The sequence below is a fragment of the Tachysurus fulvidraco genome, chromosome 9, assembly GCF_022655615.1.
Source record: "Tachysurus fulvidraco isolate hzauxx_2018 chromosome 9, HZAU_PFXX_2.0, whole genome shotgun sequence".
In the NCBI taxonomy this organism is placed as follows: Eukaryota; Metazoa; Chordata; class Actinopteri; order Siluriformes; family Bagridae; genus Tachysurus; species Tachysurus fulvidraco.
The window spans coordinates 23269936-23294244 of NC_062526.1; the positions used below are offsets into that span (position 1 = coordinate 23269936).

A 24309-nucleotide genomic window follows, 5' to 3' on the forward strand; every position below is an offset into this window, starting at 1 on the left:
ACATCCCTTTTGATGAAGACAGAAAACACTATGTTAAAAAATCGACGTGAATAATTTGTGAATGAAAAACGGAAAATGCTCTGAATTAATTATTAATAATTAATAAAACTATGCTTTAAATACTTTAAGGTGAGGTTCTTGATCTTTATTATCATTTCCAAAAGTAGCTTTTCTCAGTCATACCTTTAGAATAGAATAGAACACACACACACACACACACACACACACACACACACACACATTATATATATATATATATATATATATATATATATATATATATATATATATATATATATATATATATATATATATATATAATTCCCCCGTTTCCCAGTTTCTATGACTACTGTAGCCAGGCAACGGTCCTCTGGTTTACAGGAACTTAAACTGAGACAGCAGTTTCTTGATATTATCTGCTTCACATATGCTCACCTTACCTTATCATATTAAATTAGGTAGGTCTTATTCAATATCAATATTTAGTTGGACACATTGAAAAGATTCTAAATAACATTCAATACACACTGTTTATTAATTTCTAAAAACCTCTCTTTAGTAGCTGATACTCATACATATTCATAGCATTATATTATCATTTTTAAAGTATTAAAATCCTAAGTGTTTATGTTTCACATTACTACTTTTACTACTTACCAATCGGATCATATTGACCCACAGAGCTTCATCAAGAGCTGACTGCACATCAAGACTGATGATATTGACTTTTAAATGATGGCACAGAACGCTATCTTGACTTTAGTGAAATATTTTAATGCACCTCTGAGCAATGGAGAATGTACATTTGGGGATTTAAGAAAGTAAGTTCTCACACGTACAATTCAGTGGCACATTCAGTAAGGTGATTGCAATCTGTTAAAAAAAGGTTCATTCTACAGTTTGAACAGAAAGCTGATTTCCCCAGGATGCTGGAGTTGGATACACAAATATAGCAGGATACCACAAATACTCACAGTAACTGGACTGCCTATACCATTTGATTTTTTTGTACGTATATAATGGAGCATGCAATCTACATTTGTTCAGTCAGAAAAAGGTCTACAGTTTTACCTCAATCACCTGGCATTAGATATTATTAAGGTATTTTATTTAACTTTTTTAATTCTTGTCATTCACATGTCTTTACTTCTTACTTTCATACACCTCTTTAAAACTTGTTTCCTTCTAGGCTCTGGTCGTTTAACGCTCCGTTGTCAATCTTACTCCTCTTTATCTCCTTCTTACTTTTGTCTCTGTTTTTCAGCTTCTCTACCACTCTATCAGTCTATGACTCACAAAGCTCCAAGATCGTGACAGGAGCGAGATTTCTGCCTGAAGAACTTTCCGCTGTCGCGCTCTTTTTCTCGAGGATAGCGTGGTACAAGGTTAGACAGAAATCGCTTAGCCCTTGTGCTCAGGCTCTCACGCCGACCTCCTGTCGCTCCATCTGCCCCGACGACCCCTAAGGATCCCAGGTTTTCTCCTCGTGCTGCCCGCACAGCCAGCTCCAGAAGCTTGGTGGTGCCATGATCCAGAGATGCAGACAGCTCCACATAAGGGGAATCATAGAGTGCAGCATTGGATCGAGCCTCTGTGAAAGAAACACAGCAGTAATCTCATTTGCTAATAAATTAGGGCTTTGGGTTTAAATCTTAGAATTCCTGTGCTTGTCATTTTGCCAACTCAAGCAAGTTTCAAGCAAATGCAAGCATTTTTGTCGGCAACAATCTGATTATAATCCACTATTTTGGGATTTCTCAAAATAAACATATTTGCACAGACATTTTATAGCAGCTAGAAGAAAACTACTGAATTGTTGAAATTTCAAGCACAGAATTCTTTTAAACTCCTACCAGTGGAAACACATGTAATTACTTTCAGTGATAACAGTATTCGTGTTCCACACACAAGTATTGAAAATGGATTTTGGCTGAGTACGTGTTGTCATGAAGTCACATGATATGCCTTGTGAAAAATCTGTGGAAAATTTGTTGTAATCGCAAGTTCGTGTTCATACAAGCAATTGCAAAATTGAGAATTTCTGGAGGGACCGGTTTAGGAGTATGAAAATTGTTTCGAAAGCCCATGTTCCCTTCTCTCCTTGTGAGTCATCATCACTGTGCCCTGTAAACACTACACAGTGAGAGCAGGGCAACAGATGTGTGCCTTCCCAGGTGAAAAACCTCATTATAAAACGTCACATCTACCCTGACACACACACACACACACACACACACACACACACACACACACAGACACACACACATACACACACACATACACACACACATACACACACACACAGAGGATATTCTTAAATCCTGTTAGAGCAAGGAAATGGAAAAAGAATGCAGGGGAAAAAGACTAGACAATTCGTGTTTGAAGCGAGAACATTATGATTTCCTGCGAATGCAATTAACCTTAAATGTCATTCAACGAGCTGCAGATGGACTTATGTGATAATGAGAATGCCGATACTGTTATTACATACAGTAATATTCTTCTGAAATTCAGACACATTCTGATCACCCCTAATACGCCAGAATACACAGATGAACACACCCTGATAATGTAGAGAAAAATACTAAGGCACACAGATTATTACATAAAAGACACAGTCCTATATGTACATTCATGTTATGTATGTATAAGTGTATGCTTGACAATTTGTTTTGCAGGTGTGTCTCTGCGTATATTTTTTGTTCTCTCACTCTCTCTGTCTTTGGTTTGGTGTGAGTGTGTGTGTGTCTGTGTTTGCATGTCAAACTCTCTCTGTCTTGGCTTGGTGTCTATTTGTTGTATATATGTTGGTCTTTGTTTTTTCTTGCAAGTCTTTTTCATTGTGTGTGTGTGTGTGTGCGCATGTGAACGCATGCATGCGTGTTCGAATGTGAACGTGTGTATGTATGTGTCTGTGCGCGTGCGCATTTGTGTGTGCATGTGTGCGTGTGTATGTACGTGCGTGAGTGTGTGAGTGAGTGTGTAAGTGCATATGTGTGAGGAGAAAAAAATTCATTCAGTATGAAATCCTCCCACACAGAGTAGGTACTACTGTCCCCTACCATTGTGTATGTGTATCTCTGCTTTCACTAATCTGCCAACATCCAAACCTACATCCTCCAGCAGTGTACATCACACACACACACACACACACACACACACACACACACACACACACACACACACACACACACACACACACACACACACACTCACTAATCTAATCCAATTCTATTATTATTTATGTAAATATTTATATATATATATATATCAATATCTTTTACTTAAATTCATATCTATTAGTGTTTATTTTATTCGTTACTGCTTATATTTTCCTTTAGTTATTGGTCTTGTTTGTTGATTCATTGTTAAAGCAGCAGTCATATAATTAATGAGAGAAAGAGAGAGAGAGAGAGAGAGAGAGAGAGAGAGAGAGAGAGAGAGAGAGAGAGAGAGAGAGAGAGAGAGAGAGAGCTTTAAAGAGTCTGAGAAGCATTAGTAAGGTGAGAGAGATTCGATGGGCAGAAATCGAAAAGAGATTGCAGTAAAGAGTAATGATGCTAGCAGAAACCTCCAGGCATTAACCAAAACCAACACAAAGGTCAAACTACACACACAAAAAAACTCGATTTAAAGAGCCATATCTTCAAGAAAATAAATCTACATGTGATCACATTGGCTCTGGATCGAGTCTTAATCTCTCTACTTCGTCCGATCTCAATCGCTCTACTTTGTCAGATCTCAATCTCTCTCCTTCGGTTCGTGTTGTTAAAGATTTTAAAATGTTGGTAAAAATGTTGTACTCTGTGGGGGGAAAAATTTGTGTTCAGTAATTTCTGTAGCAGCTGTATAACATATATAAAACTGCAATGAGAAACACTTTTAGGTGTTATAGCTTCAGTGTGTTTTGTCACAATCCAATGTTTGGTCCAACAGAGACCTACAAGTGGAACATAATAAGTACTGTAAGTAAGTAAGACTTTATTTATTTATTTATTCACACTTGAATAATTAAACCTGGATCATTATTCTAATTCCATTGTAAACGCAATCCTGGGTTATAATTATAGGTCCATTTTTAAACCCTGGTTTTAACCATCCTATTTGTGGCACCATCAAACACGAGAGGATAAATACAGTACAGCGCGTGAGCGCTTAAAATAACGGCTCGTCTCGCGTTTTCGCATCAGTGTAAAAATAAACCAACAGGTCTTGTTGTTCTGCTCCGGAGCAGGTATTGTACACTTTCACATCTTAGTACTTTTTTGTAATATGTTGTGTATTGTTTTGTTTTATATGTTTTTGTCTCACGTATTTAACCTTCCATGATGTTCAGTATTTATTCAGCTATTGTTGTTAGCCGTTGCTAGGTCCTGATATTCACATGATACTAGTCACGTGCTGTTCAAGTTCTGATTTCTGCTAAGCCAAGAAAAGACTGACTTGAAGTAAATAAATCCTGTCCTGACAATAGCCTGGAGTAATTGGTTTTATTTTCAGTAAGAGATGATAAAAAATCTGCACTTCTCTAAATGAAAATGGATCCCACATAGAGCTTTGAAAATAAACCAAATATCTAGTATCTTTCCAAATCAGCAGTGAGAAGTTCTGAAGAACGTACCCTCCGTGCTGACCTCACGTGAGCGCACCAAGTCGCTCTTGTTGCCCACGAGGATGATGGGAGTTTGAGGTTGGTTTTCCCTGAGAAGGAGGCGGAGCTGAGCCGTGCGGTGAAAGCTGCGTCGGTCTGTCACCGAAAACACCAACACACATACTTCACACACCAGCATGGACAGATCCTGTTGGAAAAACAGAGAGAGGCAATTAGCATACGAATTAGCATTGGTGTCCAAGTAATGACTAATGACCGACTAATAGATCGTAAAAGAGTATGTCTGATTTGAGAAAGAATATTTATAGTGCAGATAAATTTCAGATTTCATTCCATTTCATTCCATACTTTAACTCCTTGATTGAATGATGTAGCATGAAAGTGATCGATTCATGGAGTATTAGTGTAAACCAGTTACATTGTGAAATCACGTGAGGAGGTTGGCCTTGATGGGATCAGCTATAACTATAGGAATAAATTTTAAATTAAAACAAGCATGCTAGAAAAGTGCAGTGGTAATGTGGCTGTTGTAGAACCCCAGCTTCATAGGCACTCATTCACAGCACAACACAATGCAACTAAACATGCATAGTACAGCAGCACACTACCTACATTGTATTTACATATTTATCTGCACTTCATTTACACACTTTATCTATTTATCTATCTGTCTGTCTGTCTGTCTATCTGTATGTGTCTATCTATCTGTCTGTCTCTCTGTCTGTGTCTATCTATCTGTCTGTCTCTCTGTCTGTGTCTATCTATCTATCTATCTATCTATCTATCTATCTATCTATCTATCTGTCTGTCTGTCTGTCTGTCTGTGTCTATCTATCTATCTATCTATCTATCTATCTATCTATCTATCTATCTATCTATCTATCTATCTATCTATCTATCTATCTATCTATCTATCTATCTATCTGTCTGTCTGTCTGTCTGTCTGTCTGTCTGTCTGTCTGTCTGTCTGTCTGTCTGTCTGTCAGGATCCAGATGGAACTTTAGCCACGTGCTTTTGTTTATGTTCTGTGTTCACATGTCTGCCCCGCCCTTCCTCCCCGCCTCTGCACACCTGTTCTTCATGTGTTAATTGTCTAGTGTATTTAACCGTGCCACGTTGCCTATGGTGGCGCGGAATCCTCATCCTTGGTCTCGTCCCGTGTTGTGTCTTGTGCCGTGTCTTTGTCCCTGTTTTGTGATTTTTAAGTTAATAAATAAGTTTATTTTAGCTATCCTGCATTTGGGTCTGTTTTACCCTGCATTGCTGACACTATCTGTCTGTCTGTCTGTCTGTCTGTCTGTCTGTCTGTCTGTCTGTCTGTCTCTATCTATCTATCTATCTATCTATCTATCTATCTATCTATCTATCTATCTATCTATCTATCTATCTATCTATCTATCTATCTATCTGTAACAATCTGTTTTATCTGTCTGTTTATCTGTTTTTTATTCATGGTTTGTTCATTTTATATAGCGGAACCTTTCACAAGCTAAGAAAAAAATCTAACTTTTTAAGATTTTGTGCCTTTTCATACATTTTAGATGGAACTGCTTTCTCTTACAGCTCCTCTTTCACATGCAAAATAACACACCAACAAAACCCCAACAATGCATGTAAAAAAAGGAAATTTTCCACACTATTATTGACTTGCGTGTGAGTTTTTCATACTGAAAAACATTACAGCAAACATCACAAGTATGACGAGATTTTGTGAGTTAATTTAAGCTTAGGAAATCTCTTCGATCTTAAAGAAGAAATCATGGAACGATTCTTGCAAAATCCAGGAAAAATCAAATAACAGGAAACATACTGTTTGTCCATGAGTGTTGTGTCTATACACCTTTATCTTTCTCTAATGCCCAGCCACAGCATGTCATCCTTCTCTACACCACACATTCACTACTGACTTTTAAGCAGGTTTCCTCTATTCCTCCAAAAGCCAAGCCAAAAACAGATTGTTTCTGTTCTATACTCCAGAGCAGAAGGTGGCAGTAATGCACCTAATTATGCTGGCAGGACAATTAAGATTCAAACTGCTGGCAGGACAGTTACATGCCCATTTCTCTCAGTAGGAACGGAAGATGGAAAGGGAGTAAGGAGAGGTGGAAAGGTTCCTGTGTTATTAATGTAGTTAATGTTTAATAAAGGGGCAGCTCAAAAGTCTTTTGTTTCATTTTTTTCTTAAAGATTAAAAGCACTTTTATTTTATTCAAAAGATTCTGAATGTTTTACATTACTTGAAATATAGGCCCTAAGTTCAGGCTGCACAAAGCTGTGTTTGCACTATTTATTTATTTTATTCAGAAGAAATTTAGTGTCTGTTGTCTGTTACTTGACATGTAGTAAAGATAACTACAGGGTTGTTTTCCATTCAAGTGCCGTACTGTACAAGTTCAGACTTTGAAAACACTTGAAATGTAACAATAAATTATATAGAAATGTATGTGCGTTTTTGATTTTATTAACATGAGGGTACACTATTTTAAGTGACAATATAAGATTCGGACCTTTGCTGGGAGGAAATCTTAGTAATTGGACCTCTTTGAATTTTAATTGAATACCCCTGCTCTATGCCTACACCTTCCTCCAGAGACAAATGTCATTACCGGTCCACAGAGTGCTGTTTTACTCTTTTGTTTATTAGCGTTGCATCATATCGCTGACCAACAAATCCAAGGTATGATCCAAGCAAAGGTAGAGTTAGGAAATGGCTCTGAAGCTTCATCCTGCAAAAACTGAAGCATCTCTACCCTTCTGAACACATCATTTAGAAATAATCAGAATTTTGGAGTTTATGACAGGTTAAAATATAGATAATTAATTAAAGGGGAAGTCCTGGCCTAATGGTTAGAGAGTTTGACTCCTAAGCCTAAGGTTGTGGGTTTGAGTCTTGGGCCGGCAAGACCACGTCTGAGGCGCCCTTGAGCAAGGCACCGAACCCTCCCAACTGCTCCCCGGGCACCACAGCATAAATGGCTGCCCACTGCTCCGGGTGTGTGTTCACGGTGTGTGTGTGTGTTCACTGCTGTGTGTGTGTGCACTTTGGATGGGTTAAATGCAGAGAACGAATTCTGTGTGTGGGTTAGCATACTTAGCCGTATGTCACGTCACTTAAATCTATAAGCTTACTGATAACCTGGAAAGACTCTGGTCGTCTCATTCCGGTGTTTATTTTGCAACAACAAAACAATCAAATGAAAGATAAAAGTTTGCAGCAGTCAGAGAATTGTTTTAAACTGCGGTTTTTCTATGTATATTCTCATCGACAAAGAAATCTGTGAAATCCCGACACTTGCAAAGACTGAAACCTTATTTACTGTAGGTGCACAGTTGAGGACCGACTTTGTCTAATGTATGTCTGGTTTGTGTTAATAATTTTGTATTTTTTTTTTTTTTTTGTATATTGGCAATTTTTAACATTAATTAGTATAATATATTTAACAGCTAGCATAAATATAATATACAATTTTTATTCGAAAAAAAACTAACAACTAAATAATAATTTAAAAAAGCTTAATGTGTCCTGTAGGTTCGAAAACAAACACTTTTCCTAATCTGTTGCTGAAGCTTCGAGTGACAAGCATAAAAAAAAAGGAAATGTAGGACTAATATAAATTTTAACCTTATACTTAGAATTCAGAAGAAGAACAAGATACGTAGAGGTATTAAAATCTCACCTGTCTCCAGTTATCAAAGATAAAAATGGTGCTCTCCTCGTTGTCCACGGTAACGGTGCGAACGTAGCCCTCGCCTGTGAGACAGACACACACACAGACACACACACACACACACGCACAGTCATAACCCAGGAGAGAACAGCTCCTGAGAGACTGCTTTTTTTTTTCTTCTATCTCTCGACAGAGGTGCTTATGTAACTGCAATAAGACCTCCACAGAGTACAAGAAAAAAATCAAGCTGTTGTCTGCCAAGCTATACTAACAGTCAAGGTCATGCTTCTGGTTTCTGTTTACCAAGTGCTTGGGGAGGCCATATGAAAAAAAACAGAAAAGCATTAAAAAATGTTTAATAAAAAGAAATAAAAGACTTGTGCAGAGAATTGTTCCACTAAATAATATCATTGTCATCATCCTCGTCATCATCCTCATTCAATCTTTGGTATCATTTAGGATTAAACGATATGAGGTAAAAAAAGTCAAAATGCAAATCCATGTCCATGTGAGTTCCTGATTTATTAAAATTATGATAATGTATCATTTTATTGAATCATTTTTATTCATTTATTACTAGCTAATCTAGAGATACTAGACTCTAAGTGTCTAACACTTATCCTATGCAGTCACGTGGAATTTTAGGAGTCTTGGGCAGGTGGATATCATAGTGGAACCCTGGACCAATCTCAGGTGTGCACACACTCATTCACAAATTCCAGACAATTTAGAGATTCCAATTATTCTACATGGCATGACTTTGGACTGGAGGAGGAAGCAGGAACACTGTACAAGGAAGACGCCCCTAAAACACTGCAAACTCCACAAACGTCAATTCTTTATCAATAACAATGATCAGGAACTTATTACAATTAAACTGTTTGGCGGAATCTCAAATGGAGTGGGTTTTTTTTGTAACCGACTGTAATGTAGTGCCAAATGTGTGTGTTACATATGACACCGGAAGTCAATAGGATGCCCTTTGGAATGTGATTTTACAACAGGACTAAGGCTAATATATAAAAACCAAACTGATCCGTTCAGATTAGCAATAAAATCACTTCTCTGTTCATTTTCTTTGCAATCCACACAAACAAGACTCGAACATCGCTAGAGAACGTGACCTCTGATAAACCTGTAAATAGCTAAGCGTAGCATTATTCATGGTCTCTAACCGTAACAACAGTACTAACGTATATGCAAAGCACTATTATCGTTCCATCTTATGCTTTGTCGTAGCGAATTGATTTGATATACCATCTGAGTCCACAGATGCAGTTCTGTCTATTTCCCCTGTGAGGGCGATAGCGAGCGACGTCTTCCCCACACCGTTCTGGCCGAGCAGGGCGATCCTGAACGGTCCTCCCTGTTTTTCCTCCACGTCAGCACCCGCAGCCTCATCCTGAGCTGGGACGAAGCTAACTGGAGGAGGCGAAGTTGCTTCAGTTACACCGATTCCTGGCGTCCAGTCACAGTCATCGTTGACTGCTTCTTCTCTTCTGAGCTGATATTTGAACGGAACAGGAGTGCTTCCTCTGCGGACAGGCGGGGCGCTGGACAGAGTCATGCTATGCAGATTGAAAGAAGAAACAAAAGATGTAGCATTCATTTATTTTTATTTATGTTCACTTATGGTTTCATAATCATTATCAAAAACAAGATAAAGCCGCAGTGTGTCGTTTCTGCTCACTATTACAAATAACCTGGGAACTGTGTAGAACACTGGCCTCAATGCAAGTGTGTAATGTGTTGTAGGAGGTGACAACCTGCTCGTTTGTGTGTAATTTATGTATATTAGCCCCTTTTTATAAACACACCCCAACAGAACCTTCCGTCCACCCCCATGTGGGAAAAAGAAACGAGCCAGAATGAGCTCATGACTAAAAATGACAAGAAATACAATGGTAACTAGAACAAACACAAGGCGTGAGTCAAAAGCACTAATTCATTGTATTGCAAAATCAAACCTGACATGACAGACAGACGTATTATATTTAAGGTTGAGAGGCAACGTAAGATCTCCTTCGAACGAACAGCTCGCACACAGGAATCAATAGCGGCGCAAACACGAAGAGCGTTCTCCTGCTGGCTCTTGTGTTATCCTCACACACTTCTACTCATCATATTCATCCCAGTGTGCGAGGAGCTCCGGCATTCTTGACTCACCTTCTGGCAGTGGGTGGCTCCCACATGGATACCTGAAAGATCTTGTTTACGAGCTCTCACCTGCATACTGTAGATTTCATACCTACTGCTTGAATCTTAATCATAAACATTGTCCTGTTCTCATCCCAGGATCTCATATTGTTCACAATCTGCTCATACTGATCATCGTTCCTTTCCTCACTCCTGGCTGGCTCCCTAGGAAGAGATCTAAATCTGAATCTGGATTTCTGTCAAGATGATAGATTGAAACTAATATGGGTTTTTAATTTTGGTGGTTAGAACAAATAAAGACAGAGAGAGACAGAGAGAGAGAGAGAGAGAGAGAGAGAGAGAGAGAGAGAGAGAGAGAGAGAGAGAGAGAGAGAGAGAGAGATTCTGATTTATATCCTGTAAGAAAAGATTTGTCATGGAAATCTAAACCCAAACTCTACCGACCTGCATGACAGCACAGTTGAACAAAGGTGAATTAGGTAATATTAGTCTGTATTTTTTGTTTTTTTGATTTGGTATCTAACTGTTCGGTGGTTCGACATTCTTTCTTTTTTACAAAGCTCTGCCTCTAGAATCTCTTTGGCCCAATGAGTCAAGTGTTTATAAAATGATTCAAATGAACAGAAGATTAATTAGTAATAAATCTTCTCCATCTACCCTGCAATATCACTCAAAATTAGAGGAACATGAAGATGGACTGAGTTCAAAGAAACATGACTGGAGACCACCAGGCTTTTACCTGTTACCTAACTGAGACACACAGACACACACACTCAGAGAGAGAGAGAGAGAGAGAGAGAGAGAGAGAGAGAGAGAGAGAGAGAGAGAGAGAGAGAGAGAGAGAGAGGCAGACAGACAGTCGGAGGAGGAGGGCAGGGACAGTTTCAATCTTTCTCTCTCACTGTAAAAACTGAAATATTAGTATGGCAAGTATAAATATCTTGAGTCTAGTCAAATTGATCTACTATTTTATACCAAACTATTTCAATAAACCAAAATTTTATTAAAACTATTTCTAGATATTTGACTATTTTTAAACTTTAAATCGTCTTTGTCCTAATGTCAGATTATTTTGCTCCTTTTAAGCATTAATTTCTAGAGCAAGGCAAAAAGATCTGGCAATTGATTAAGTATAATAATAATAATAGTATTAATAATAATAATAATAATAATAATAAATATTCATACAAATAAATATTAATTGATTAATTGATTAATCTATTTGCTCTCTCTCTCTTTCTGTCTGTCTGTCTGTCTCTCTTTCTCTCTGTCTCTCTTTCTCTCTCTCTCTCTCTCTCTCTCTCTCTCTCTCTCTCTCTCTCTCTCTCTCTCTCTCTCTCTCTCTCTCGTCCTGTTCCTAAACTTCACCTCTACACCTGTAACTTAACCACAATTCACACACCAATCTTGCCCCTTCTTTTTCTTTTCTTTTTCTTTTTCTTTTCTTCTTTTTTTTACAAACAGAGAAAAGCTACAAATGGAGGCGGTTCCTTGTTGTTTTTACCAAACTCGAATCCTACCTCGATCGATGACCTCCAAAACACCCATCAGAGATGCTCTCGCTCCTGCGCGTCTCTCGCCGTCTTGCACTTCAGTTTGGAGCGACTCGAGCGCGCTCCCGTTCCTTTAATCATGCGCGCTCCCGCAGGCGTGAACACGCCCACTCTCTGCTCTGGATCCACCTGATCCGCGCTCACGACTCTCTCTCTCTCTCTCTCTCTCTCTCTCTCTCTAATAAACTAAACTAAGAAATCTATAATCGAATCTTTAACTGATTTTCTAATATATGAAGTCTTTAATACTATTCTGGAGAGAATCTGTCTTAATTACCCTCCAGTAATGTTTTTTCCCCTGTGCAAACATTCTAGACATTTTCTAGACACCGCTTTATTTATAGCGTTTTCACAGCCTGGAATCAGTAGGGGGCAGCAGAGAGCAACCCACATTTCCACAGGAATCTGATACAAGATGATTTTAATGATGATGATGATGATGATGATGATGATGATGATGATGATGATGGTATAGGTGACCCAGTACCGCTTTTAAAATCAGTTTGTTTTGCCCCACATATACACAATATACATCCCCACATATACAAAATAAACATCTAAAAAATACTGAAAAATACAGAAATCTTTGGCTCCCCAGCTTATTGACCAGAAAGATTTTCGGTCGTAAACAGCATAAAAATATGATTTGTCCATTACAACAAACAACAATACACTATACACATTACTGTACAATAGTCATGGGAAATCCAGCTCATTTCACTGTGTCAGCTCACAAATAAGATTCAACTCTTTTTGTTTCTAAATGAATCACTGTCTTGCTGTTTATTTTTTCTAAGGCCACGTTCACACTGCAGGTAAAAGTGGCCCAAATCTGTTTTTTTTGGTGTCAAGTGACCAGGTCAGACTTCTTCAGGAGTAGTGTGAACGCTCAAATCTGGCCTAGATCTGATTTTTTCAAATCAGATCTGGGCCACTTCCATATGTGGTCCTGAATCAGACCCAAATCTGATTTTTCCCAATGTGGCCGCAGTGTGAACAGCCAAGGCGGATTTGATGCGACTTTTACGTCAATCTACATCGACATTCGTCACAATTATGCGCCTGCGAAAACTTTTTTTTTTGCTTAACACACACACGTTACTAGTCAAGTTTTTGTCACGTTTTCGCCGGCGCAAAAAACAAAAAACAAAAACGTGACTGGTAACGTGTGTGTGTTAAGAGTGTTATATAAAGTGGTTACATGAACCAGCTCATAATGTTTGCATTGAATACATCACATTATAGCATTACATGATATGTTTGCTTGCAACAGATGATACAATACTTCCCCCATAACCTCGCCAACTTTTTAGCGCAATGGCGTGCTGCGTGTGACATCATCGTTATTGTTCGTTTGCGCATCCGTGTCAGTTCGAAACAGCCATCAGTTCACACTGGTATCTGATATAGGTCACATTTTAAAAGGTAATGTGAACAGCCAAACAAATAAAATCAGATCTGAGCAAAATATCCGAATTGAGCATGAAGACTTGCAGTGTGAACGTGGCCTAATTCAGATAAAGTTTGTGATATGATGATGATGATGATGATGATGATGATGATTCATTCATTCATTCATTCATTCATTCATTAATTTTCTACTGAACTATCTCGGGTCACGGGGAGCCTGTGCCTATCTCAGGCGTCATCGGGCATCAAAGCAGGATACACCCTGCACGGAGTGCCAACCCATCGCAGGGCACACACACACTCTCATTCACTCACGCAATCACACACTACGGACAATTTTTACAGAGATGCCAATCAACCTACCATGCATGTCTTTGAACCGGGGGGAGGAAACCAGAGTACCCGGAGGAAACCCCTGAGGCATGGGGAGAACATGCAAGGCGGGAATTGAACCCCCAACCCTGGTGATGTGAGACAAACGTGCTAACCACTAATCCACCGTGCCCCCCATGATGATGATGATGATGATGATGTGATGATGACGACGATGATGATGATGATGATGATGATTATTATTAATTTTTATTGGTTTTTGGGCTAAAATATGCCACTGGCTACAACTAAGTGAATAGATTGGATTGTCGCCCCATTGCAGAGTGCTTTCCTGACTTGCTTTCCTGACTCCTGCCTACTGAAAACAAATTAACCAATTACAGTTAAATCAACAAACATGCAAGAACATAACGAGTATTAATTAACAGTACATAATAGTAATAATTCCTGTCACTTTATTCTGTCTGTGCTGAAAATGCATCACTCTCCTCGAACACACCTGACTACACAAAGTCAACAATCAGCAGTGCATCACATCCTCCGCGTCTTTTCAAACACACACCTCATCGATTATGAGATCAATGGCAAAAAATGTCTCATAAACAATGTTCAAAATTGACACATTACTACTTTGAGACATTCTGTCCTCGACTCTTCCCCTCCCAGCCCCTCCCATCCCTTTCTTTCTGCTGTCTACCCATTTTTTCTTTCATTTTTTTCTCCTTATATCCAGGACATATTATCTGTATGCAAATTGGAATTTGTTCAGGCTTCTAGCTATGTGTGCGTAGTGTATGTAGTGTGTGTTCCTGTAACACTGCATATGCCCTGACCACAAAGGCCCCCTGCCTTTTCCAAAGAGCTCCGGCAGTGAGCTGACCGAGACCTATTATACTTCTAATCCCCACACCAGTGTAGAGCGAAAGAAAGAGAGAAAGAGCAAGGAGGGAGGGCTGAGAGTGAGGTCATCCTGGCTTGGCCTTAGTGAGTTAGAGAGAGAGAGATAGAGAGAGAGAGAGAGAGAGAGAGAGAGAGAGAGAGAGAGAGAGAGAGAGAGAGAGAGAGAGAGAGGAGATGGGGTGATGGAAAATTTTGAATGTTATGAACATGTGAACAATTAAATACACAGGAAGTACTCAAAATGGATTTATTTAAGACACGTTTGATTTAGAATAGAAATGCGAATAGAAATGCATTCTGCATTTTCTCATTTCTTTAATTGCCAGTATGAGAGCCATCATAATAGAGCAATAATCAAATAATCACCACTACAGCATAAACCGACATCGTAGTACTTTACTTATAAAATAAATAAAACACACACTCAATAAAATGAGAAACCAGCAAATTAAAATTATGGTCACATAAATAATTCTTAGAAAAAAATGACTAAATTAGATGAATTATTTACTCAGATTCTAAATGAAAAGTCGGAATAAAACTCCCTCAGATGACTTGTTAAGAATTTAGGTACTGTAACGTTACAATCGAGCCTAATATTATATCTGCATATCTCTTAGTGTAGTCTTAAAATAATAATTATTAAAAATAAATAAATAAATAAACCACAGCATCCAGCTCTGTGTATTCTGAGGTTTTAGGTTCTTTGAAATCAGCATTTTTTTTTTTATTCACTGACTTTAATCACTTAAAACCCCTTGATCCACTTACTAATCACAGACAACACTGTGTGACTGTGACACCTATTTCTGCAACATGGCAACCATTTTTTTTTCCTGAAAATTTAGTGACAAATAAAGTGTTATTTTTATAAATAAATTTCATATATATAAATGAGAATGCATGAAATATGTCATGTGACAAATGAAATGAAACGAAATTTCACAAATGAAATAAAATCAATAAAATTTCATTAATCGCCCCAAATAGTAGTTGATAATCCAAGGGTACTGGTGAAATACCAACGAAACAAAACTGACTGACTATTTTTGGCATAACATTTTGTAAGCATGTAAATCTGTAAGTAAGATACTGTATATAATTCATTTACGGTATAATGATCGAGGGAGAAATGTGAGTTCAGATACTCACTGCAGTGTGGCTGTTGATGCCATAGTGGCTGGTTAAAGTCTTTCATAAACTACAGTTTCTAAACAACAAAAAAAGATGTGTGGTTGGAAATGCCTTAACCCTAGAGCGCTGAGTCTACGGTAACGCAAATAGCCACTCATTACAACCGTGGTGAGCAGAAAACCAACTAGAAAAACCGCAACATGCCAAAACCTCAGACAGAAAGTTTCACACCTGTCAGATACTAAAATGATATAAACTGCTTTCTACATTTTCCTCCAGTTGGTGGATTAATGCTGGTGGAATAGAGCGCTGTCTAACGCATCACTCTAACAATCTCCCCAGATGTTTGCTTGGGTTAGTATTTGGGGGTCAGAATCATCCTGGAATAGTCCATGCCTGTCATAATGCTTGGGCACAGAATGATACAAGTGATTAGTTAGAAGAACTTTGTTTTGATTTGCATTGTACAGGAAACAAAGCAGTGTTATTTCCCTTAATTTGTCACAATCCCATCAGATCCTTTATTACATACTGTATATTACAGCTGAAATGTGTAACCGTGGGCTTCTCTAGTCATAAGTCTAGTCATAAGTACTGTAGCATTGTCCACATTCTCACTGGATAAACAATATTTCCTGGCTGGTTTTCTACATTATTACCCACAGTGTTTACCTAAATCACATTATTGACCATAATATAAAGAGGTTTTAACTTAAATATGACTTATGGATGGTTAACCCAAAATGTAATGATGTTAATGATGCATTTTTGACAGAAAATCGCTTTTAAATATTTATATTTGTTCTTGTTGTCTCATTTGGTAACAGTTTTTAAAGTTGGCCAGTGAAAAGTTCGATACAAAACAATCCAGACAATAAATCGAGCAAGGGCACGATTTTAGACACAGTGTTGGTTATATAGCAGCAATTTTATACTTCACTTTATAAATCTACGTTAAAGTGTCCAAATAACCTTATTTAGTCAGTTCAGAGCTCCGGCACACAAGAAAACTTGTGAAGACCCGACACTCAGCTCTGTAGCCGAGGATAAGGATCTCATGACTAGAATTATCATACAGGAATCTTTATTATTTGCTTTACCTATATGCTTGGAAAAAAAGGAAAAAAAATTCACAATTGAAAAACGGCAAAGCCTTTTCTGCTTCTGTCAACCTCACAATGATCAAACCAAAACTGTTGTCCAGCAGAATCAAGTCAAGTCTTTTGAAAAGTGACTATCTAGGGCTTTGGTGAATCCCCAACTTAGCTTGTTAGCTTATATAGCTTATTTCACGATCCCCCTCTCACGATTGAAGTAGCCATTATTCTCTCTTTTCAGTTTGTCTGTTTGTTTTCCTGCTTTCCTTTCAGAGGAAATAGTCTGTGGGAGGAGACGTTGGATTGTTGGTCTGAGTGGGCGGGGCCTCGCTGGAGTTAACAAGCTTCTCGTAACGAGCTTTGTAGGCGTCTCGCTCTCTTAGCACACGGGACAGCTCACACTGCAGCTGCTCCAGCTAGAGAGGGGAAATAGTGAGAGTGGGAGTGAGTGAAATATGGAGAACGATGGAGAGAGGGAGAGAGAAGGAGAGAGAGAGAAAGAGAGAGAGAGAGAATGAAAGATACAGATAGTTACAAGGTAGCTCTTGAGAGAACAACGAGGAAGAGGAAGAGAAGGAACAAGTAGAGTTAGAGAAAAAGAGGCAAATCAGCAAAAGTGAGGGATAAAAAAATAAATAACATAATAGAAAGCACAGATAGAGAGAGAGAGAGAGAGAGAGAGAGAGAGAGAGAGAGAGAGAGAGAGAGAGAGAGAGAGAGAGAGAGAGAGAGAGAGAGAGACATGGAGCAATGAATATAGACGGATAGAGGAAAACAGAGGGAGTGAGAGAAATGAATGTTACGAATAATGGGATGAGAGAAAAAAACAGAGCAGGAAGGTAGATAGTGAGAGAAAAAGATATGAGGACAGAGAGGATGAGAGAAAGAGGTTGAGGCAGGGATAGATACGTATAAAGAGAGGGAAGAGAAGGATGATTATTAGAGGCAGAGAGAATGAGATGTACAAAGTCGAATGAGGGAGGGGGAAAGAGAGAGGGATGGAGAGAGTTCATTTACAAAACACTTATGTAAGAGAAAAACTCTTGGCATTCACGCTTACATTCAGCTGGCAGCTGTAGATGAGTAGAGGCACATTGTGTGTATGTATATTTATAAATATGAACTGGATAGCGAATAGGTTACAAATCACTCTACTGACAGCGTTCTTCCATCACGTGTCATCTTGAGCATCGTGCTTGTGTGGCTTTTACGTATGCCTTGAAACACAGTAATCACACATATGTGTGTGTACCTGCTGTGTGAGGATGTGTTTCTCAGACTCAAGTGCATGCCGGTGCTGGAGGCGTTTGTATCGGCACGATTGAGCATAGCCTCGGTTCTTCAGAGTGCGACGTTTTTGCTTCAGACGCACCACCTCGTCTTTGCTCACGCCACGCAGATGCCTGTTCAGCTCGCGCACAGACAGACTCACGAGCTGCTCGTCTGAAAAGCGCTCATGCAACCCAGACTAAAGGAAATGAAAAAAGATTGCAGATAAGACAAGATACGTTGAACAGGAGCACGGTTACAGAGACAGAAAAACAATCAACGATGCTTTCACGTCATGTGGCCTGTTGTGAAACAGACTGGTTGATTGGTAGGGAATTTTATTCATGTTATAACACGTATTGACAGGTCAATTCTTTTAATTATTTTATCACTTACTTTCTAAACACCACAAGCATACATACTTCTCATTCCTCTATCCTGGAGTTAATACGACCAAAAAAAAAATCTGTCCTGAAAATGTACAGACTGTTACAAAGTGCTGAAACTGGAGACTCCTTCAATAAACAGTTGCATTTATTATGATTTTCATGACCACTGATTTTTATAATGTACTGTATATAATATAATATTAAATGACAATATATCACTATTAAGGAAGTATGTTGATTCACCCTGAGTGTCAAATTGACAAGTAAATCATATATATTTATAAAAAAAATAAATGTACCAGAGACACCTATATACAGTATAATGTGACGTGATACCATAAGGCATGCACACGTTTGCTGCTAGCGCGTGTTCGTTATGTCGTGAGCCATGTCACAAGCATGCCAACAGACATGTGTTCATAATCTGTAATCTGTCTGACTGAGTGCAAGTGACAGTGATCAGGATTACAAAACAATAATAGCAGATATTATGGTAATCTCAGAGACCTGTTCCACATTCTCTCTAACATATCTCCAAAGCGTCTCAGCTTTGAAACGGCATAAGACATGTACGGATACACACACCAGTTATTTTGTCCGAAAATTAAAAAACTTTATCAAACTGTCCTACTTGCTAGCCATCACTTGTCCGTCAAGGGGCTACCACAGTTCTTAAATTATTCTCAGTAATTGGATTAAATCTGGAATAAATTGTGATGTAAATTAAGTGTAGACAGCTACTACAGCTAGTATGTACACAGCATATAATTTAGATATAAATATAGCTGCTAGTTAGCTAGGTTGCTTGTTGATGGCAGTTTCTGGTCACCTTGTGTGGCCACCTTATTGAAAAATGGCTTGGTTGTGGATTTCTTTGCTTGATTAAATATTGAAACCAATTACTTTTACATCCCTCTGCAACACTGACAGCAATTTTTGATTTATATATATCTTTTTATAATGTCAATTCAATAATTGTCAAAAAGATTAATGCAAGCCTAAGTCTTTAGAGAAGGGTTTAATGTGACCGTGGTTGGGATCCAGTGCTCATAACGATTCTTGATTCATTTGTACCTAGTTTCCTATAACCATTTTTAACTGCCTTCTTCCCTTAGGGTCTGTCGAAGCAAATCCCCTGAATTCATGCCAACGGTATTACTAGGATACAACCAGGCAATACAACTCTTTGGCATCTCTGCCCAATCTTCATCTTTACCTGGCTAGCTTGAAGCTGATGATGGTGATGACTGTTAATGAGATGATGGGGGTGATGGTGATGATGAGGATGATGCTGCGGGTGGTGAAGGCGGGATGAAGGGCTTGAGGGCTGGTGGTACGTGCCTTGGGGTGGATTGCCATTGTGTAGAGGTGGAGGGCCAGAGGAAACAAAGAGGAGAGGACGGTGACAGAGCTCTGAGGCTTTTACATCACCTCCACTCTCACTGCTCGAGTCTCCCAGATTACTGCTTCCAGAGCTTTGAGACAAACCCGGGAACTGAAAGAGGGAAGGAGAGAAGGAATAATGGATGGAGAAAAATAAGTAAGAAGTAAGAAATATATTTAGAGATTTTTGTGTGCCACTAATTTAAAATGTGAAAGACAAACTAATGCACATGCATATCACCTTATTTCATCTCAATCTCAACACCTCTCAACATTCTCTCTCTCTCTGTCTCGCTCTTTCTTTTTCTCTCTAAAGCCCTCAGAAAAAAGCATTCAAACCATTGCCCGTCCACCCACCCACACCTACCACCTACCAGAGAACACCATCTAACACACAAATACACAGACTGCACCTGTGAGCTTACAGCAGCAGCAGCAGCAGCCGAGTTGAGTAGCACCTCCACTGCATCTTCACACCCCAGAAACCCCCCAACAACGCCCCTGTCTCTGTCACCTCTCTCTGGTGTTCCCCCTAAGGCCTCTAAAAGAGAAGCTTCCCCTCCAAACTGCTGCTGGATTGCTGCCAGCCAGAACAGATCTTCCAAAGACGTGGGGTTTGGACACTGGCCTGGGACACCAGGTGCAGGGCTGCAGTCCAGATTCCCTTGCGGGGTGGAATTTAATCCAGAGACATAGCTGGCAGAGATAGAGAGAGGGATGGATATCGAAGAGGAGGAGGAGGAAGAAGACCCAGATGGAAGTGGATGAGCATCACTGAGGGTTGGTGAAGGAGGTAGAGAGGTATAGGGACTAGAGCTGAGGCTGGAATCTGGAGGAGGTCGAACCACATAGGGGGATGACGAGGAGTCCTGCTGCTGCTGGACTGCTTTAGGATATGAACATGGTGGAAGAGGGGGAGGAGAGTCGGCCTTTGCCTCAAACTTGAGCAGGTCAAAGTCATTTAGGTACTCCATGGCCAGGGGGCTGGGGGGCAACGGAGGAAGAGGGATGGAAGGCGATGACATATCCGCCACTTGCTAATAGAACTGGGCAGTTTTTGGTTTATCAGTTTCTCGAATGTGTATTGATCGTCACTCTCAGATACAGATTCAGCTGGTGGTCCAAAAACCTGGTTGGGACTGACAGCAATGCTTCTTTTTAAGATCTCTGATTGGCCAAATCCAGGAGGAGTGTGCTTAAGTGAGTCTTGCATTGGGCCTTTCTTCCTTCCTTGTACAGAGGACTTTCTGTGTCACCTCCTCATCCTGTCAGAAATGGACATAGACATAGTCAGCATGATATTGTTTTTATATAATACAGATTTGTTTTTGTGTGTAAAATAAATGATTCCAAGAGTACAACAATTTAAGAGACTCTGATATTGTTTACATCATATACTTACAGTAGTACTCTTGTACTATTTGTTTTAGGTAGATACGATGTATGGTATCTAGCTATGGCACCAAACAGTATGGTTGAGTGTTAACATTGTGCTGTGCTAATCGTATACAATTGCTTTTATTTTAGAAAAACTAATACAGAAAAATACAATATTGGACCAGATATCAACATTTATTCATCCTTCAGTAGCTGTACAATACTGACTGGGATCACAATGGAACCAGAGACCAGGCATAAGGTCCGCAAGGTCCAAGATATCCAAGAAGACTGGGCTAAAGGTGGAGGAATTCCCCCAAATAGGACTCCATGTGACTTTCGATGGGAGGGAACAATGTACACATAGACTACATTTACACCTATTGGCAATTTAATGTAGCCAACCCACCTACCTGCATGGATTTGGCCAGTGGGAGGAAACCCAGTGTAACCTGGTGGAAACCCATGCAAACACTGGGAGGAAATGTGAAACCGGGGATTCAGCTGTGAGCTGGCAACATCATTTAAAGTATTCCATTTATTTAAAAAAAAAAAAATCTTTTACACACAGTGACGATCTATCTATCTATCTATCTATCTATCTATCTATCTATCTATCTATCTATCTATCTATCTATCTATCTATCTATCTATCTATCTATTCTGAGTGTAGGACTGTTTCACTGCTGATTATATAACATTACTGAAGAGGCATTATGTAAAATTTCACCAAAAGTCAAATGAACTAATTGCAACAATATAAAACAAAACCTTTAAAAAAAAACTTTGAAAACCCCAGTTTTACACAATTTCTATTTTTATTTCCACACCAATAAATATTAATGCTTAACAGTTTTAAAGATACCTGTAAATATCCTGGCTAACTAAGTGAGGCCTCCATTGAGGCCAGTTCAGGAAATCTGGATGATGAAGTTAAACTTAGCATAGTTCTGCTTAGTTTCTTGTCAGCAGTACACAACCTCTAGCTGTTTTCTCAAATCTGGCAAAGTTTTCTCTGAAAGCTTTTGTCATGGTACAGCAGGAACTGAAGTAAAGATAACATCTCTACACACAGGGGTTAAGAGGTCAAAAGCAGCACGGTCCATCCACTATAGACACATTGTGTATGGGTCTCTATTCCTTTTAGTGCCGGAGAGATAGGCATTGTAAATGGTAACAATGCGCTAACCTTAATGCTAATTCTGTTCACTGAACATTAACGCTATAGAACAATATTAGCATCCTGTATCCTTATAGGAGACGATATGTTTTTGCTGGAGAATGAATCAGACTCTCTAAATGAATAGTCACTTGGTCCATTAAAATAAGTATGGCCACTATGACTGTTCAGTCTATAAAATAATCAAAATAAAAGTCCTGCATGGTGTTAGCGTCATATTCTTGTGTACATGTTAAATAAGTCTGCCATTTAAATCGCTCTGAAACCCTTATATAGAATATATATGTATAGAACTCTCTGTAGCGACATGTTATTGGTCTGTCTGTTTTGTGTAGAACATCAGAGACAACAGATACTTGTATAAATCTGAACATGCTTGAAGTTGATTGAATATGAGTAATGATTTCTATCCATGTCAGAAGGAATAAATCTTCAGATTACTTACTGGGAAGTAAGGTTTAAACTAATCCCTGCTACCTGCTTTAATCTTAATTCAGACAGACAAAATAATAATAATAATAATAATAATAATAATAATAATAATAATAATAATAATAATAAAGATCTCTGAGCAACTTTATTTAAACTTACTCATCATGCATGAGGTGATTAGATATAATGAGATACAGTGTAGGTTCTGAATTCATTATAATGCATTTCTGAACACAGCTTTAATGTCCATGTTGGAAGTTTATACATCCAGGGATCTGTACATCTAATGTCTAGCTCTGATAAGCCCAGCAGTTTGAAACATCAGTTAATTTGGCTTACAATGCTTCTGTAATCATCGCAATGCTCTCAGCTGTATTATATCCAACTAATCAATAGTCAAACATTATCATGAGAATTTTTTGCATATAATAGGACAGATTATTGTTTTATTGTTCTGTTACTATATTCTATATATAGTATAGTATATATAATTACTATAAAATAAATTCTATTTTTAGGATGTTAACAGTCTGTAAAGCATTTCTTTACATCTTGTACTTTGTATGTATGGTGTATGTGACACATACATTTTTTGAATGTGAATTAAAAAAAAAGTTGTTTTTCCAGATTATCTCTTGGCTAAAAAAATATTAATACTGGATAATTCAATGACATATACAAAACTTCTGACAATTTTTGGCTTTCAATTTTTGGCTTTCATAAACTTCTAGACAAATGCAACAAACAGATTATTGTGGGATTTTATGACAGTTTATTTTTTGCTATCTGGATAACAAACGTACATCATCTGTATAGTGTCTTATATTTAACGATGAAATTTCACATGGTTCGAACAATCTTGTAAAACTTCTCAAATCTTTCTGTCCATGGTTTTGTGCAAGTCATCATTCTAGATCATTCTAGATCTGTCTCATTAAATCAGTAGCCTTCTGTTAATTAAAATGATGTAGGATGGAGGATAAACTGTAGCAGACCTACATAATGGAGCCAAAAGTTCAAGGGAGAGCAAAATTGTCAGAAATTACAAACCAAAAGTTGGTCCCAAAATAAGTTCAGAGAAATGGAGGATAGTAGGAAAGACAAAGAATTTTTTTTAATTGAGTAAGTTTATTTTTGTTCTTACCGTGGGTCATACACGGAGAGGCAGACAGAGATCCATTTGATTTCTTTCATTCCTCATTAGTATCTGATGGACTGACTGATGCATCCCGAGTGTCTCTGACCGATGCCTTGTGTGTGTGTGTGTGTGTGTGTGTGTGTGTGTGTGTGTGTGTGTGTGTGTGTGTGTGTGTGTGTGTGTGTGTGTGTGTGTGTGTGTGTATGTGTGTGTGTGTGCGCCTGTGTGTGTGTGGGTGAGCATGCGTGTGCCACTTTGTAACTGACTGTGTCATTG

At 38.6% G+C, this 24309-nt stretch overlaps 2 protein-coding genes across 2 annotated transcripts; both read right to left on the reverse strand.

Annotated features, from left to right (window-relative positions):
* Window positions 1-753: 753 nt before the first annotated feature.
* On the reverse strand, window positions 754-12114 carry LOC113662358 (GTP-binding protein REM 2-like). The gene is made up of 5 exons (XM_047817979.1): window positions 11959-12114; window positions 9539-9849; window positions 8291-8364; window positions 4622-4799; window positions 754-1591 (listed from the first exon to the last, which is right to left on the reverse strand). The coding sequence occupies exons 2-5, from the start codon at window positions 9846-9848 to the stop codon at window positions 1293-1295; spliced, it is 861 nt and encodes a 286-aa protein (XP_047673935.1). The 5' UTR covers window position 9849; window positions 11959-12114; the 3' UTR covers window positions 754-1292.
* A 2918-nt stretch (window positions 12115-15032) lies between these two features.
* On the reverse strand, window positions 15033-24159 carry nrl (neural retina leucine zipper). The gene is made up of 5 exons (XM_027177193.2): window positions 24040-24159; window positions 20320-21171; window positions 19740-20018; window positions 18118-18333; window positions 15033-17281 (listed from the first exon to the last, which is right to left on the reverse strand). The coding sequence occupies exons 2-5, from the start codon at window positions 20929-20931 to the stop codon at window positions 17135-17137; spliced, it is 1254 nt and encodes a 417-aa protein (XP_027032994.1). The 5' UTR covers window positions 20932-21171; window positions 24040-24159; the 3' UTR covers window positions 15033-17134.
* Between the last annotated feature and the right edge of the window lie 150 nt (window positions 24160-24309).